The sequence below is a fragment of the Dromiciops gliroides genome, chromosome 1 (assembly GCF_019393635.1).
Source record: "Dromiciops gliroides isolate mDroGli1 chromosome 1, mDroGli1.pri, whole genome shotgun sequence".
Taxonomy (NCBI): domain Eukaryota; kingdom Metazoa; phylum Chordata; class Mammalia; order Microbiotheria; family Microbiotheriidae; genus Dromiciops; species Dromiciops gliroides.
This window is the reverse complement of record NC_057861.1, coordinates 631,953,371-631,969,512: the sequence shown is the minus strand read 5'-3', so window position 1 is coordinate 631,969,512 and position 16,142 is coordinate 631,953,371. Positions and strand designations below refer to the sequence as shown.

General features: G+C 47.6%; 1 protein-coding gene across 10 annotated transcripts in view; it reads right to left on the bottom strand.

Annotated features, from left to right (window-relative positions):
- TSC2 (TSC complex subunit 2) overlaps positions 1 to 16,142 on the bottom strand; it is a 58,313-nt gene that overhangs the window by 9,750 nt on the left and 32,421 nt on the right. The window contains exons 20-32 of one of the 10 annotated variants that reach the window (XM_043993395.1): positions 15,098 to 15,220; positions 13,835 to 13,969; positions 13,175 to 13,364; positions 12,438 to 12,531; positions 12,050 to 12,152; positions 11,478 to 11,572; positions 9,847 to 9,978; positions 7,434 to 7,598; positions 6,598 to 6,747; positions 4,429 to 4,541; positions 3,463 to 3,678; positions 1,604 to 1,819; positions 7 to 99 (exon numbers count right to left, since the gene is read on the bottom strand). In XM_043993395.1, coding sequence (XP_043849330.1) covers positions 7 to 99; positions 1,604 to 1,819; positions 3,463 to 3,678; positions 4,429 to 4,541; positions 6,598 to 6,747; positions 7,434 to 7,598; positions 9,847 to 9,978; positions 11,478 to 11,572; positions 12,050 to 12,152; positions 12,438 to 12,531; positions 13,175 to 13,364; positions 13,835 to 13,969; positions 15,098 to 15,220 — 1,825 coding nt within the window. The remainder of the gene's footprint in view (positions 1 to 6; positions 100 to 1,603; positions 1,820 to 3,462; positions 3,679 to 4,428; positions 4,542 to 6,597; positions 6,748 to 7,433; positions 7,599 to 9,846; positions 9,979 to 11,477; positions 11,573 to 12,049; positions 12,153 to 12,437; positions 12,532 to 13,174; positions 13,365 to 13,834; positions 13,970 to 15,097; positions 15,221 to 16,142) is intronic. The other 9 variants (XM_043993408.1, XM_043993404.1, XM_043993399.1 and 6 more) reach the window with 9 other exon arrangements.

The window sequence follows — 16,142 nt, the reverse complement described above, 5'->3', positions numbered from 1 at the left end:
ATATACCTGCCCAGGAAACGCTCCTATGCAACTTTCCTTGACAACTGGACTGGTACATGGAAGAGAAAGAGGCCACTGCAAAGGGAACCACGTGAGCAGCTACATAAAAGAGGAAGGAGAGACTCCACATGCACCCCCCCAGACACGCTCACAGTCACACACCTGCATGCATGCACGCACACACATACACGCACACACAGGCATGCTCATAGTCACACACTCACACACACATGCATGTGCACACACAAATCATAGCAGAGAAATTACAATGACCAAGAGCCCTTAAGTCCAAACCAAAGTCAGCCACAGTGAGCGAGGGCAAGCCACCTGCTGGGACCCACAGCCACCCCAACACCCTGATTGGGAATGGAGGGCCTTGTGTGGGCTCACTGGAGGAACTCTCTATGGGCTAGTTAGCATTCAGCCAGGCATTTGGGTCCCTGACCACCCCTTCTTTGTTCCCCTAAATAACCAAGAGTACAAAATCCCTCTGTATTTGTATTTTCGTTGTTTTTTGCAGAGCAATGAGGGTTAAGTGACTTGCCCATAAGTGTCAAGCACCTGAGGTCATATTTGAATTCAGATCCTCCTGAATCCAGGGCCGCTGCTTTATCCACTGTGCCACCTAGCTGCCCCTGTATTTGTATTTTCAAAGACAAACTTCAGGAGGGCCTTGCCAGAAAAGACTACAGAAAGAGAAGGCCGAGGTTCACCTTTACAGAGAGCTCACACGTACTGGGACCCGAAACCGGCCAAAGCAGCCCCAAACCTGTCCAGAGGTGACTGCATGCAGCGCTCCCTCCTCCTACCATATGCCTAGGGCCGACATGGCTAAGGCCCATTTCCCAGGTAATGAACTCAAAGGAAAGCATGCTGAAGCTTAGTCAGAGACTTCACCAATGTCTACCCACTTCTCCCTCACAACTACTCTTCTTCTTTCTCGCAAGCCCAGAGCCTTCAGCACAACAGGGAACTCTGATAATGGGCAGTCTAGAAGACCAGCCATCTGATACTGTCTTGGCATGTGTAGCTTCTAAGGAAGTCGAGCCCTTTTATACCAGGCTCTGCTCCATGGGGGTGGGCGTGGGGGGGTGGGGAAATGAAGAATGGAGACTGGGAATGAGAACATTTCTGAGAGCTTGAATTGTGAGAACAGGTAAGCACTAGCCTCCCTTCTCCTGTTCTTGAAGATCACACAACTAAAGCAAACCTCAGGGGGTTACCCCCCACACATTAATTTGCCACAGTAGGTTCCGACAAAACTTTCCAAACAAAACCTGAGAACCAAGGGGGCCAAGCGTCATCCAAATGCTTTCTTCCCCCAAAGACTTAAAATAAAAGGAGGCAAACTGTATCGCCAGATGCAAGCACCTTTGGAATAACCTCCACCCACCTTGTCTCTCCCTTGGGACTTGGTTCAAGTAGGTGGTCTTTTCTGTGAAGCGCTGAGGCAAGATAGTCAGTCAATGCAGCATGTGATCTCAAGGAGAGATAGCGGGCCCATGAGAGAGACTGCCTGGCTACAGCCCCAACACACATTCCCATGCTCCTTCCCCCTGTGCCATTGCCCCGCACCCTGGGCCGAGCCAAGGTCCTTGCTCACCTGTATTGGAGCGCTGGAGGAGGGAAGGCTTGTCTGTTCCTGTGGTGAGGCTGGAGGACGGCACTGACAAGGACTTATACAGGGCTGTCTCTCGGTGCTCCTTAAAGCGTTCTGCTGCCATTAATGCGTTAGAAAGCTCCTGCAGCGGCATGTTGTTGATATCTGATGAGAACGGACTGAGAGGGTTTTCTAAGCTCATCAGCCAGCTGGTATTCCCTAGGAAGAAAGAGTGTCTTTTAGAAAGCAGAAAGGGTCATTGAGGTCCCTATGCCTACTTAAACCAGAGCTCTGAGTTTGGTCAGCAAATATCTCCCCAAGAGAACTGGATTGAAAACTCAATCCATGTACAGATGGGGAAAGTAAGGCTCGGCAAAGTGAAGCGATTTGCCCAAGTCACATGGCAACTTAGGGGCAAAGCCAGAACTGGCACCCAGGTCTTCTGCCTCCCACCATATCAGCCCCTACCAACTATTGCTAAGTTAAGGCGTCTGAGCCATCTTCGGCCCATTTGGGCATTTTTCATTTTAAGTGGTCCCCACGGTAACTAGCAAACTCCAAAACTGATTCACAATTTCCTCTCTCTCTTCTAACTCAAGGATTAAAGAAAACAATTTGGCTACTATCACAACTAAACCATTACTGGCCAGGCTACAGACCTTCTGCTCCCTCTTCATGAAAAGAAAATGAGAGTCTTGGAAGCAGTGGCCAAGCAGTGGCCAAGGTGGGTAAGGCAGATGGCCCTGAGCAAAAGGCCCCCTCACCCTCAGCAAAGTGACTGCTTTTTCATTCTGTACTGAGTGCTTAGAAACTAAACCTGGCTCAGTGTAAGCAACCAATTGGCATAATGAGGATTTGTACATTCACATTGGCTTGTGGAGGCCAACTAAGTAGGAAAGGCTCTCTTGATGCATCTCCCCAGGGACACAATGCAAGCAATTCCATTCTGTCTTAGGCAGTAAGAGCCTACGCTACCATCTGCTTCTTTTTTTTTAAATAATTGGTTTTTGTTTTTTTTTTAAATGAGGCAATTGGGGTTAATTGACTTGCCCAGGGTCACACAGCTAGTAAGTGTTAAGTGTCTGAGGCTGGATTTGAACTCAGGTACTCCTGACTCCAGGGCCGGTGTTCTATCCACTGTGCCACCTAGCTGCCCCTACCGTCTGCTTCTAAAGGACGCTCTGGGTGGGTTCTACTCCTCCTAAGGGACTAGGGTCCTTTGCTGCTGGTATCCTAAACATGACAAGACCACCAGGCTGGCAGGTTCATGTTAAGTACTTTTTCCAGTCAGTCAGCTGCTAGACCTTTTTCAGGGAATACAAAAGCTAAGGCCCTTGGGGGCAGCTAGATGACCCAGTGGATAAAGCACCAGCCCTGGATTCAGGAGGACCCGAGTTCAAATCTGGCCTCAGACACTTGACACTTACTAGCTGTGTGACCCTGGGCAAGTCACTAAACCCTCATTGCCTAGCACACACACAAAAACAACAACAACAAAAAACAAAAAGCTAAGGCCCAAGGCCACTGCCTGGAAATTGCTGAAGCAGCCACCTAAACCACCTACCTAACCAGGGTTTCTTAGGATCTCCTCACTCCTTGTCTTGTGGCCCTGAGCATCCCAGTGACTATGTGCACAGCTCCATAATAAACCAAGAGCTGGCATTCTAATATCAATCCTCTTTTGGAAGAGGACCCTCCTAACTCCCCAGGAGAAAGCAAACAGTGTAGACTCCTGGCAGAATATGATATGGGCCAGCTCTGTCAGGGACTGGGCTGCTTTGTAGAAAGCAAACCAGAAAGGAGGCACCTGCTGATGTGGGGATGAGCCAGGAAGCTTGACTTTGGCAAGGAAAACTGAATACCTGTGGGCCTCCTGACCAAGATCTCAGCCCAGCCCTGAGTGAGGAGGGGAACATAGGCAGCCAGGTTGGTCTTTCCCTTCTGTAAAGGTGTCTGGGCACTGGCTGAAGCCTTCTCTGTCCGAGCAGTGGGTGTACTCTGTAACCCTGGAGAAGCAGGACTGCTTGGGAAGTGGGAGGCTGGAGAATCCAAGGCATTGACCCGGAGAGCATGGCCCCCTGGTAGCAGGAAGAAAAGAAAACTTGTGTTACGTATCAAGAGATGAATGCAGCCAACTAACGAAGTGCTATCAATTTGCCAAGCAGCATCAGAGAGCACATACCTTTAAATCTATTAGCGAGAGCTGCACACTCTTGCCACACAAGGGACATCAAATTCTAACAGGGGGAAGAGAAGGGTCTCTCTCTCCATGATAGTCTATATCCCTACTGCCCATCATCCCCAAGGACAGGCTCAGGAAACCTGAGGCTAAAGAATGAAGAGAGCTGTGCTGCTTCCAGGAAAAAGGAGCATTTACAACCACAGCCCCTGCCCAAAGGTTCACTTTTCAAATTCCCAGAGAGAGAAAGAGATGCTTTACAGACAGGCTTCTAAGCACATCGAAGTTTCTTTCTGCCAGAGAATTTCTAGGGAAACATCACAATAACAAAATGAACGCAAGACTGAGAGCTGCAAGATGGGCTACACAGGCTACCACATACACTGACGTGTTTAAGAAGCATGAAACACAAGGTCGAAGGGACCTGTCTTCATTTCAGAGACAGTGGAAGCAGAGGCTTGATTTCCCAGGAAGCTCCAGGAGTGTGAGACACAGAGCACAGCGAGGTCTCAGCCCTCATATCTATCCCACACATCTCTCCTGATCTTTACTGTAGTCAGCACTGCAGAGCACCCCTCTTTAGGGAACAACTAGGTGTATGTGACCACATAAGCCAAGAAAGGAAGGAAGAAGAAAAAAGTTAGCTTACCTGACATAGACCGAACACGGTCTCGAGATCCCCGGCAAACCTGCTGGCCAGCCTGGGATTCTAACTTGGCTGGTGCTTCCTTTGTCTGTCTCACTTGCAAATTGGGATCTGTGCTAAAAACACAAACACATATGCACATCAGGCATCAAGGATAAGAGAGGGTGTCAACTAGCTTGACAGCAGCTAGGTCAGTCAACAAGCATTTAACAAGGACCTACTGTGTGCCAAGCATTGTGCCAAGCACTGGAGATACAAAGAAGGGCAAAAATAGTCCCTGCTCTTAAGGAGCTCACAGTCTAAGGGGGAAGAAACATGCAAAAAGCTGTGTACAAAAAGGATATGTACAGGGTAAACTGAGGAGAATCTTGAAGGGAAAAAACTAAGATTAAGGAAGACTGGGAAAGATGGCTTCTTGTAAAAGGTCAGACTTGAAGAAAATCTAAAAAGTTCAGAGGCTGAAATGAGGAAGGAAAGAGTTGTGGGTGTGACACATGGCCAGTGAAAACACCCTGAGTCAGGAGATGGGAGTGTCATGTGCCACACAAAGCCAGGAGGTCAGTGTCACTGAACAGCAAAATCTGTGGAATGTGTAAGAAGATTGGAAAGGTAGAAGGGGCTATGTTATAGGGGCCTAAAAAGTCAAAAAGATTTTTATATTGGATCCTAGAGGTAATAAGAAGCCACTGGAGGTGACTGAATGGGTGTGTGTGTGTGTGTGTGTGTGTGTGTGTGTGTGAGAGAGAGAGAGAGAGAGAGAGAGAGAGAGAGAGAGAGATCAGGAACCTGGGCTTTAGGACACTCACTTTAGTGGCTGAATGGAGAATGGGCTGGTGGAGTGGGGAGAGGCAGGCACACCCATCAGCTGGCTACTGCAGTAATCAAGGCATGAGGTGATGAAGGCCTACTACACTACAGCAGTGGCAGTGGCAGTGGCAGTGGCAGAGGAAAGAAGGGAGCATATTCAAAAAATGTGCAAAGGTGAAATTGACAGTCCTTGGCAAGAGATTGGATATTGGGGGGGGGGGGATTGACAGAGAGTGAGAAGTTGAGGGTGACACCTAGGTTGTGAGCCCTGGTGACCGGAAGAATGATGGTACCTTGATAGTAACAGGGAAGTTCGTGAGAGGGAGGAGTTTGGGAGGAAAGATGTTTTAGACATGCTGAGTTCAGGATATCTACAGAACACTTAATTCAAGATGTCTAAGAGGCAGCTGGAGATGCTTGACTGGAGGCCAAAAGAGAGGTTAGGATTGGACAAAGAAGATTTGAGAATCCTCCGCATAGAAATGACAGTTTAACCCAAGAGAGCTGATGAGATCATCAAGTAAAAGCGTATAGCGGGGAAAGAGTAGAGGTCCTAAGACATAGCTTTGGCAGACACCCAAAGCTATTAAAAGCTATTAGCACATAGGATCTAGGTGAGAATCTAGCAAAGCAGGAGCAGTGAGACAGGTGGAAGAACCAGACCAGAGCAGTTTCATAAAAACCTAGAAGAGAACAGAGGTGAAGAGGACTGACACTATCAACAGGCTACCAAGAGGTCAAGAAGGATAAACATTGAGAAAAGGTCATTAATTAGATCTGATGATTAAGAAATCATTGGCTACTTTGGAGAGAGCAGTTTCAGTTGAATGGTAAGATCAGAAACCACGCTGCAAAGAGTTAAGAAGAGGGTGAGAGGACAGGCAGCGGAGGTTCCTTGAGGACCTTAGACATTAGACAAAAAGGAGAGGAGAAACAGGATGATAGTCAGCAGGAAGAGACGAATCAGATGCTGGGATGTTGAGGATGGGAGCATGACGGGCTTGTCTGTAGGTTGTAAGGAAGCAGTGAGTGGACGGGGAAAGACTGAAGTCTAGTAAGAATGGGGAAGAAGGGAGAATCTTCTGAAGAAGTAAGATGGGAATGGGATCACTTGTGCATGGAGAGTGCTTTGTCTTGACCACAAGGAGGGCTGCCTCTCCCAGTGAGGCAGGGCCGGAGGAGGCACCTAAGTGATGATACGAGATGTCGGGTGCTAAAAGCTGGACGCTTTTGGTAGAATGTGCACTTGTTGAATGGAGGTTTTGTTTCATGTTTTGTCTTTTTATCCCCAGTGCCTAACATGGTGCCTTTTCAAATGACTGAATAAAAACATACTAAAAGGGAAAATGTTCTCTTTCAAGTTACCTTGACTCAGTGTTCTGCAGCTCCCCAGAGTCCAGGCCTAGCAGGGACCTGGTCCCAGCACCAACACTTGTTGTTACAGTTATCAGCTTGTTCCCAACCAACCAGGTTTTGGTTCTTCCTCCAGCAAGAAGAAATTCTCCCACAGGAGATCTGAAAAGACAAAGAGCCAGAGGGGATGGAAGAATTTTTCCTTTGAGAGAGAAGCTCAGTTTCTAGAGATTCGGTATTTGGGGGCTAACAGCACACGGCCCACTCCACAAACAGAAGGCTGGATGACCACTTGCTGGTTATGTCATAAGCAGGACTGAGGGATGGGCCTATGAAATCCCTCCCAATTCTGAGGTTCAGAAATGCTTGCTTTAGCCAGGGTTGTGACTACAACTACTCTAATTCTCTGTGACACCTGGGCAAAGTCACCAAGATAATACCACAGGGACATGCTTATAAGCATATAAAAAAGTTTATTGAAAAATGGATCGAGGGGGCAGCTAGGTGGCACAGTGGATAGAGCACCAGCCCTGGATTCAGGAGGACCTGAGTTCAAATCCGGCCTCAGACACTTAACACTTACTAGCTGTGTGACCCTGGGCAAGTCACTCAACCCCAATTGCCCAGTCAAAAAAAAAAAAAGAAAGAAAAATGGATTGAGGTGAAAGTCCCTATCACCAATTAGTCAAAAACAATGGCATTGTATGCCTACTTGTTCCTGATTGTCTCATAAGGGAAGGGGGGGTGGGGTGCAGTGGTGTTGGATGGTTTAGATTTAGTTTTCACTTTGAAGGCACATCATTTAAATCCTGGCTTTTGCCAAAGAACATCTGCTGGGTCCTTCCTACCTCTTGGGTACAGCGGTGAAGTTGGAAAAGACATATCTGGCCATCATATCCAAGCAAGTTTCTGTGAGCTCCAGGTGAAGGTTTTTTAGGTTGTCATCGGCCTGAGCCATTGAATTCTCATCTGCGGAGCCCAAACTAGAGCTAGTGATGGATGTCTGTATCCTGCTGAAAAGAAGAACCACAGAAGCTAAGTCAGGAGGGCAAGGACATCCCATGACACGCTGCCTGCCACCTGGCTTAAAGCTGTAAGGCATGCAAGGGTTTGGGGGAGGGCCCTCTGGCCAGGCCCATAAAGAGCTAAACCACAGGGCAATTCACTGACTAGCCCCATCTTTGCAAGTTAGCACCAACTGCATTATCCCAGAGAGTAAAGGAGAAGGTTGATCTTGGAAGACCCAGGGACCCTAGCTGGATGACAGACTTTAGGAGAGATGTGAGGCAGGGTGTCAAATCTCAGTAAAGCACGTTGTTAAAGTTTGATGATTGTTTTAATTGCAGAAAGAGGTTTAGTCATGCACAAGAATCAGAACTCTGGAGTACATTCATTAACAAAAGATTGCATTCTGCACACAAAACCAGTGTTTGATTGACATAAGCAATCCTGCCTTCACCATGCCAGTGCTGAAGACATTGACACGGGTCAGGTCACAGGCAGCGCCCATCCACATTCAGACTCAGTTCTTACACAGGGGCCTATTCCCTCAGAACTGAAATAGTGTCTTGTCTGACTCAAATATCTACGATCCAAAAACAGCCTTGCTGCCTTAACTGCTAGAAAGGAAAATCCAAAGACCCTTAAAAGATACTTTGCATACTTAGATAAGAATTTCTTAGAAAAGAAATCCAAATGTATACTAGGTCGCCGGAGATGTTTCATCTCAACAACATCATGCTCTTTTGCAGCACAGCGAAAAGAATACTAGTCCTTGGGAGTTCAAAGAAGTGGGTTTGGGTACCAGCTCTAGCACTGATTAGTTCTGTGGTTCTGGACAGGACTCTTCATCTCTCTGAGCCTTAACTTCCTTTTCTGTAAACTGAGACTAACAATACTTGTACCACCTACCTCATGGGGGTTTTATAAGGTAAATGCTTGTAAACCTTAAGATGCTATGGAGGGGCAGCTAGGTGGCGCGGTGGATAGAGCACCGGCCCTGGAGTCAGGAGTACCTGGGTTCAAATCCAGCCTCAGACACTTAACACTTACTAGCTGTGTGACCCTGGGCAAGTCACTTAACCCCAATTGCCTCACTAAAAAAAAAAGATGCTATGGAAATGTGAGTTATTACTGCTTTTACCTGTAGGGAGGTGGGAGGAAAGAAGTCACCCTTAATAACAGAGCCACACCAAGGTCTCATTCAGATGAAATGGGCTGGGGGAGGGGTGGGGCAGGAGGGGCACCAGGCAAGGAAGAGGAAGAGAATACAAAACCTAAGTCCTAACCATTTGCAATAGAGATTCAAATCCCTGTTCAAGGTAGGAGGTATCCCTGTAGCTCCAAGGGGGCATTTTCTAGAGGAAATAGCAGGGGCTGCTCTGCTCTTACTATCCGGATACTTTCTATTATGCAAATACTTTAGAGATAATCTTCCGGACACCCCACTTGCTAATCTCCCTCTGAGGGACTGTTTTTAGCCATGTCTCTGACATAAGAAAGACAATGGCAGGCAAAGAACAAGCCTGGATAAAGCCCAAGTACAGAAAATGTTAGTCATTTAGACTTCTCCCAAGGGTGTGTATGTGCGTGCACACACACACACACACACACACACACACACACACACACACACACACACACACACCTAGATAACACCACTGCTGTTTCCGGCTAAGCTATAGCACAATGTAGACCTTTTTTGAACAAGACTGAGAGGACCTGACATTGAGGGAAAAGGTCAAAGAGCAAAGGATCAAGAGGTTCCCTCCCCCATTGGACAATCTCTCAGCTGGTTGAAAATATTAAATGCTAATTCTCCCTCCACGGAAATAGGCCTTGGAGAAGCTTCTGCCCAGGACCTGGGCTCTCTCAAAGGGAAAGCTCATCAGCTTCCACTTCCCCAGGGCCTCCCTAAGGCAGTGATTCATCAATGTGCCCTTATGCCCAGCTTCTTTTACAAGTGTTTGGAACAGAATGCAACCTTTTTATCCTTCACTGTCAGGCTCTCCTCTGCAAGAGGGGGGTGCATTCTTGCTGGTAAAGCCCCAACGGACTACAGCCTGGACCATGCCCAACCATGTACTCTGTGAGCAACCCTTCTGGACCCTCCAGAACTAGTACCCAGGAGAACTCAAGTCTCTACCTTCTATGAAGACATGCAAGTAGCCCCCATGCACCACTGCCCCCACCCCAGCCGCAACACTTTGCAAGGGCCAAGCTCCAGGATGTGCGCCCCCCTCCCTATGAAAGCACCACTACCTGCGAACCACATGTTCAGACACACTGATGCTGCGGGACCGGAAGGCATCAACTGCAGAGCTCTCTTTGAATTCCTTCACGGGAGGAGAGTTATTCAAGCCTTGCTTGGGGGGTTTGGCTATCCTTAAACTACTAGGTGAGGAAGCACCAAGCCCCAAAGAATGATGATTGCACAGCTCACAGGAAGGGAAGGAACCATTGGAGGAATGAAGTTGAAAGGTCACAGTTCACAGGGTCAAGATGGGGATATCCCCGAGGGTGAGGCCAACAAAACAAAGAAACGTGCCAAAAGGAAAGTTATTGCAAAAAAAGGGAAAAATACAAAGGCATAAAATACATTTTGTAACATGACCAAGAAAACACAAAAGATTGAACACATGGCATAAAAACAAATGACGTTAGTACAAATTAAACAGGCATGGGTCAGAATGAGCGCTGGAATACGACACTGCACTGACCAGGGAAACATTTCGAAACTTAGGACTGAATCTTGGAGTCAGATAGGCTTTGAAGGCCCAGGCTCCTTACCATGAAGAGGAGAAATGCTAATACCCTAATGCAGGGACATACTGGAGTTGAAGGTTCATTAGGTCCGGAGGGAACTTAGAGTAAAAAGAGGCCAGTTCCTAGGCAGGGACACAAGCTGACGAAATGAGCTTCCTGCCTTGGCTGCCCATCAGGTCTCACGGAGGCCATTCCCCTCTCCAAGCCTCGTGGCTTTTGGAGAATCTTCCCAAGCTTATCCCAAAGTAACCTGGTCATACTTCAAAATGCAGTATTCCAACCTAAGAAGGGCAAAAAAAAAAAGCCTGGGGCAGAGAGGGGAGGCAGAAGGGAGTAGGAGGGGAATGTCAAATGAAATGCAAACACGAACTAAAGGCTGAAGCCTCATGGCCATTCTGGTCGGGGGCGGGCGGCGGGCGAGGGGGAGAAGAGCTTGGATGACAGAGAGCATGTTCCCTAGTCAGAGATGGAATGGACAGCCAGGTCGGAGAGCGCCAGGGGCATTGGCCCGCTGGCCCCTTTCCAGACACAGCTCCACAGAAATCAAAGGGCCAATGTGGGAACTTCCATGACTTGGGAAAATGGAGGCAGTTTGCAAGCCCATAGCTCTTCCTTGCTCTGGGCTAGCTGCTGTTCTTCTCTAAGAGTGAAGAAGGGCAGGGTAGCAGACCATGGCTCAGGCAGGGAGCCCGATGGGAGTACCTCCCCATCTGAGAGAAGAAGTCACAGGAAGTGCCCTTCTCAGGCTCCTTGAATGAGGTGCCTTAGGCAATGTCATCTAAACTTAGAGAAGCAGAGGTAGTATGTGCTGTTAGCTCAAACTGGGGGCCTTTGAACTCTGTGGCTCCGTAAGCCCTGCAAAGACATGCCCTCCCAGGGCGCCTCCCTGAATACTGGGCTGGCCGTCTTCTCAGAAGCTACACAGAAGTACAAGGGATTGCTTTCAGTCAAACACTTTCTGCATCTCTATAGATGATGCAGGCGGCTTAGATTAGGACTCTATTTTCAGGCCACTACACATACAATGAGATGCCAAGTCACCCTCTGGTCCTCTCCATCTACACAAAGGATAAGATCTCCCCTCCTCTTCCTAACCACATATGTTCCCCTGAGGGAGACTCTTTTACCTTTTGGGCCTCTCGTTAAGGCTTGTGCTCCGTGCTCTGAAGCTGTCCTTCTCGGGGGTGTCATCAAAAGATAGGAGAACATTGGAACGTAAGCCCTACCAAACGAGAGAGCAACTTTAACACCAACACGGAAACACCCGAGGACTGCTCATTAACAAGGCTGTTCCTCTCAAGCAGCTCTATAGCTTGCTCTACACCCCCATTTTTAGCCATTAACCGAGCTTCCTGAGAACACTTAGGGGCCACGGACTCTAAAATGAAGGCAGCTCAGCCTGATCAGACTGGGTTCATTAAGCACACCCACTGGCCCTCCAACCACTCAGTTCTTAAGTCCAGAGAAGGGGAAGGTGGGCCCCCCAGGAGGCTAAGCACTAGAGAGGGCCATCAAAATGCCTCAATCCAGTCAGGCAGAACTATGGCACGAAACACGCCCACGGGCCCTAGACTGCCCACTCTTCTTAAGTACCACTCTCCCATCCACCACCCCTCTCTAGCAATCCCTCAGTGGTATGGGTAGGGTACACTGGTCCTCAGGACACTGTGCGTACTTGGTGACTGGAAAATAGCCATACCTTGGTGATATAAGGAACAAAGTCTTTTCGAAAGGGCAAGCGACATCTGATGAACCACATGGCTATAACGTGATGAGCCAGGCATACGATATACTGATTGAATCTAAGAAAGGAGGAAGGGAAAGAAAGAACTGGAGGTTAGTCTTAGCAACTGAGAATAAAAAGCACTCAGAATTTCCAACAGCAAACTAGAGATCCAAAAGTTATCACCAGTCTCTAAAGGGCTAAGCAGGAAAGGAACAAATTTTGGCAAATCGTTTCTTCTAACATTAAGGTGGGTCTTCCATCTGTAGATACTCAGACATGCTGTTTCCAGAGGAAAAGCTCGGCTGCTGAATGGATAATGGACGCACCTCACAGGCTGTAGCCAATACAGCAAGGAACTTACTTGGAAGGGTTTGTGTATGGCAGAGAGATGGCAAACACACTCGCGTACTGCTCGGCAGCAAAGTTCCTGTAGAGGTGAGGCAATCTGGCTAGAGCTGAAACATGAGAAGGGAGAAAGGCGGGGGTCAGGAAATCTGGTCCTTCACTTATCAAATGGCAACTCCAAAGTCCTGGCTGGCCTGAAGCTGCTGCTAATGAGAGGATGTGTGGGGTGTACCAACAAATAGTATAAGCAGACACACATCTAAACATACACAATTCTGTGCACACCCCTGCATACTTGTGTACTCTCAGGCTAATCTTCAAAAGCCAACAAAAGTATTCCAGGCCAAGGAGGTTCAAAGTGTTCTAAAGTCATTCAACAAACATATCAAAAGCACCAAATAGAGTGTAGAGCACTGTGCTAGAAAAGCTCTCAAGGTAGAGAAAACTTCCCTGCCCTCATAAGGCTTACAATCTAGCAAGGGGACAATGAACAAACAGATAATTACAACGCATAATACTCCATGAGCAACAGGTTAGAAAGGTATAAAGACTTACATGAAGTCTAAGTGGGGAAGGCTGTTCTGGACCAAGGGATCACAGGCAAGAATGGGAGGCACAGTCTCAAAAGCACTAAGGTCCACCAGGGCACCTGATGCCGAGTCCTCGGCACACCCAAAAAGGCTGGTTTGGATTATGAGACTAAAGGCAGCACCGGGAAGCCATGCAGTCCATCCTGTTACTCGGGCCACTTACTTGAAAGGAATTCCAAGAGCGGGATCGCCATGTTGGCTGTGGCAGAAATGTGGGTGAGCTTCACAATCAGGACTGGCAGTGCTTTGATGATGACATCTGGCATTTCTACACTACAGACCGACAGCGCCACGACACACTGGTTAGCACAGCGGTAAATGAGGCCATGCTCTAGGCAGTACACCATCTCCCGCTGGAAGGAGATACAAGGGTTACTGATGGGAAACCAAGAAGGTAGGACACAACCCCTTCACCTTTCTAAAGGTCCTTGGTTTCAGCAGCTTCAGGCTCTGCAAGCATCTCATTGCTAAGGGTAGGCATTTTCCAAAATCAGATGGTATGGAAAGGCCAATCACTGGTAAAGGCAACATCTTTAAGGCTGGGAGATTATAGTCCCTTTTTTGCCAGTCAGATTTTCATCAAAAAAGGATCGAGTAGCACCCATCTACCAAAAAGAACTTTTTCAAGAGGCAGAGGTCAGCCTGTCACACAAGAGGATGAGAAAGAGATTCAGGTCCCACTCAAACACAAAGCAGCTATGGGAACAAGTGCGGGGAGGGATGGCAGAGGGGAGAATGTCTGAGATCATTTAATCTAAGCTGTCATTCAAGGGACCTTGATGTTAAACCATCTCTCTCCTACAAACTCCCTTCCAATTTGTACCTGTTTAGTTTTATCCAGGTAGTTATGGTAAGAGATCAATGCTGTCAGCACTGGAACCACTGCCAAGTGTAAGTCTGTTCGAGAGAAGCCATCAGGCGTGCCACAGAGTCTCTCAGGAGTCTTTTTATCTGAAAGCTAACAGAGGCAATGTTCTTGTTAGTGCACATCCCCAAAAAGATCACCGGCACAGATTTCAAGGGTGGACAGACAAGGGAAGGGGGAGCAGCTGTATTTTAAGGCATAGGAAGATTCAAGGCTCAATGATAAAGTCTCTCCTCGCCAAGAGTTGCCTCATTCCCAATGTTGCTGGCCTCCAGCAGGGCATCAATTCCCTTTGAGGGGTAAGAGGTGGTGTCAGATGCAGCATTTGCTGTACCCAGAAGGTGGCTGCCAAAATCAACCCAGAAGCAAAGAGGGCTAGAAGAACACGGGGCTTGAACAAGAAACTTGCTCATTTGCTTTCAAACAATTCCTTCAATCACTCTGTAAGGCAGGCCGATCTGAAGTCAAGCCGGCCTTAGGCTTCTGACTCATCCTCCTAGAGATGGAAGGGACATCTAAGGTCATCTAATCCAATGCTTTTCTGAAGCAGGAGTCTCATCTATGACAGAACTTGGAAAGTGTCATCTCCTTAAAGATTTCTAGGAACAGGGCACTCACTAACTCCAGAGACAAGCTGTTCTATTTCTGAACAGCTCAAATTGTTAGTAAGCTTTTCCCTACATCCAGCCTAAATTTGTCTCTGTAACATCCACTCACCAGTTCTTGTTGGGTCCTCTGGGGCCAAGCAGAACAAATCTGAGCCCTCTCTCACACCACAGCCCTTCTGATGCTTGGAGACAGTGGCCAGGTTTCTGCTTTGCCCTCAACAACTTCTATACACGTCTCTAAGCTAAATATGACTGTTCTTTCCACTGGTCCTCATACACTAAACGTTCAAGGCCAATTGATGTGCCTTACAGTAGCGTGGTGAGGCTGAATAACATCATAAACATGCTTATCAAACCCTCTGAAAAGAATGGCATAAACCCACAGCAACTTCTATGTGATCAGAGCAGACATGAGCCTATTACGCTCTTGGGTTCTGATCCTTTGAACCACCATCTGGTGCTCCCTGCCCAGCAGCCTGCCTTCTAGAGCTCACATTTTCCCTGCTGAAGAAGGAAAGCCATTTACTGGCTCAACCTGCGCCACTCCAACACAGACCTTTCCATCAAGGGACACTAAAAAAATCTTCCAAATGTTGGAAATGGTCAACATTACCATTGAGCAGAGAGCAGAGGAGAGCTGGTCTACATTGCAAGAAGAAGTAAAAATGAGAACTTTGTAGCGGAGGGACTCAGGCAGCTTACTAAGAACCAGTTTCAATACTTTCCAGTCAGTCTCCTGGGGAAGAGAAAGGGAAGGAAGAGTCAACACAGGATTAATGAAATTTCTGGAAAGCTGTAACACGTATCATCATTTCAGGTTTTGTTTGATGCCCTTAACTTAAAAACCACCTGCATCAGTTTTTCCTGGTCTGGTCTCACTTTGAGGTAGACCTGCTGAAATCATGACTTCTGTTCTCAGTCCCCATGATCCTATGCAAGGTTATACTACTGAAAGAAAGAAAAGGTCCCCTGAAAGGTGCCTCTAAGTCAAAAGCAGGCCTCAGAACAAATGATGGGATCAGGTGGGAGAAACTAGGCCATCATCTAAAAGCTCCTTATCCAATCAGTGAAAAGCCTTTTCTGATTTGCCCCCACTCTGCCTGGTTCTGCACCTGCAAAGGAGTGACACAAAGTGGGGCCCCTGCCCTAGGCCCTTGAGCCCTCTGTTCCTGTGACATATACCACCCTCTCTACCACCTTCCCTCCTCCCCTGATCCCTACCAGGGCACCAGGCGTGATTTTCTCCAGGTGCTGCTTTGGTAGCAGTATCAATCAGGAACAAGTAACAATTAGTTCTTTAGGAGTACATAAGCTCATAACAACATTTATGTAGTGTCTACCATGTGCCGGACTTTGTGCTAAGCACTTAACAACTATTATCTCCTTGGATCCTCACGACAACCCTGAGAAGAAGGTGCTCCTATTATCCTCATTTTACAGTTGAGGAAACTGAGGCAGGCAGAGGTGATGTGACTTGCCCAAGGTCACATAACCAGTAAGTGTCTGATATTGGATTTGAACTCAAGTCTTCCTGATTCCAGGCCCAGTGCCCTATCCCCTATCCCCTAGCTTCTTCTTCTTTTTTTTTTTTAAGTGAGGCAACTGGGGTTAAGTGACTTGCCCAGGGCCACACAGCTAGTAAGTGTTAAGTGTCTGAG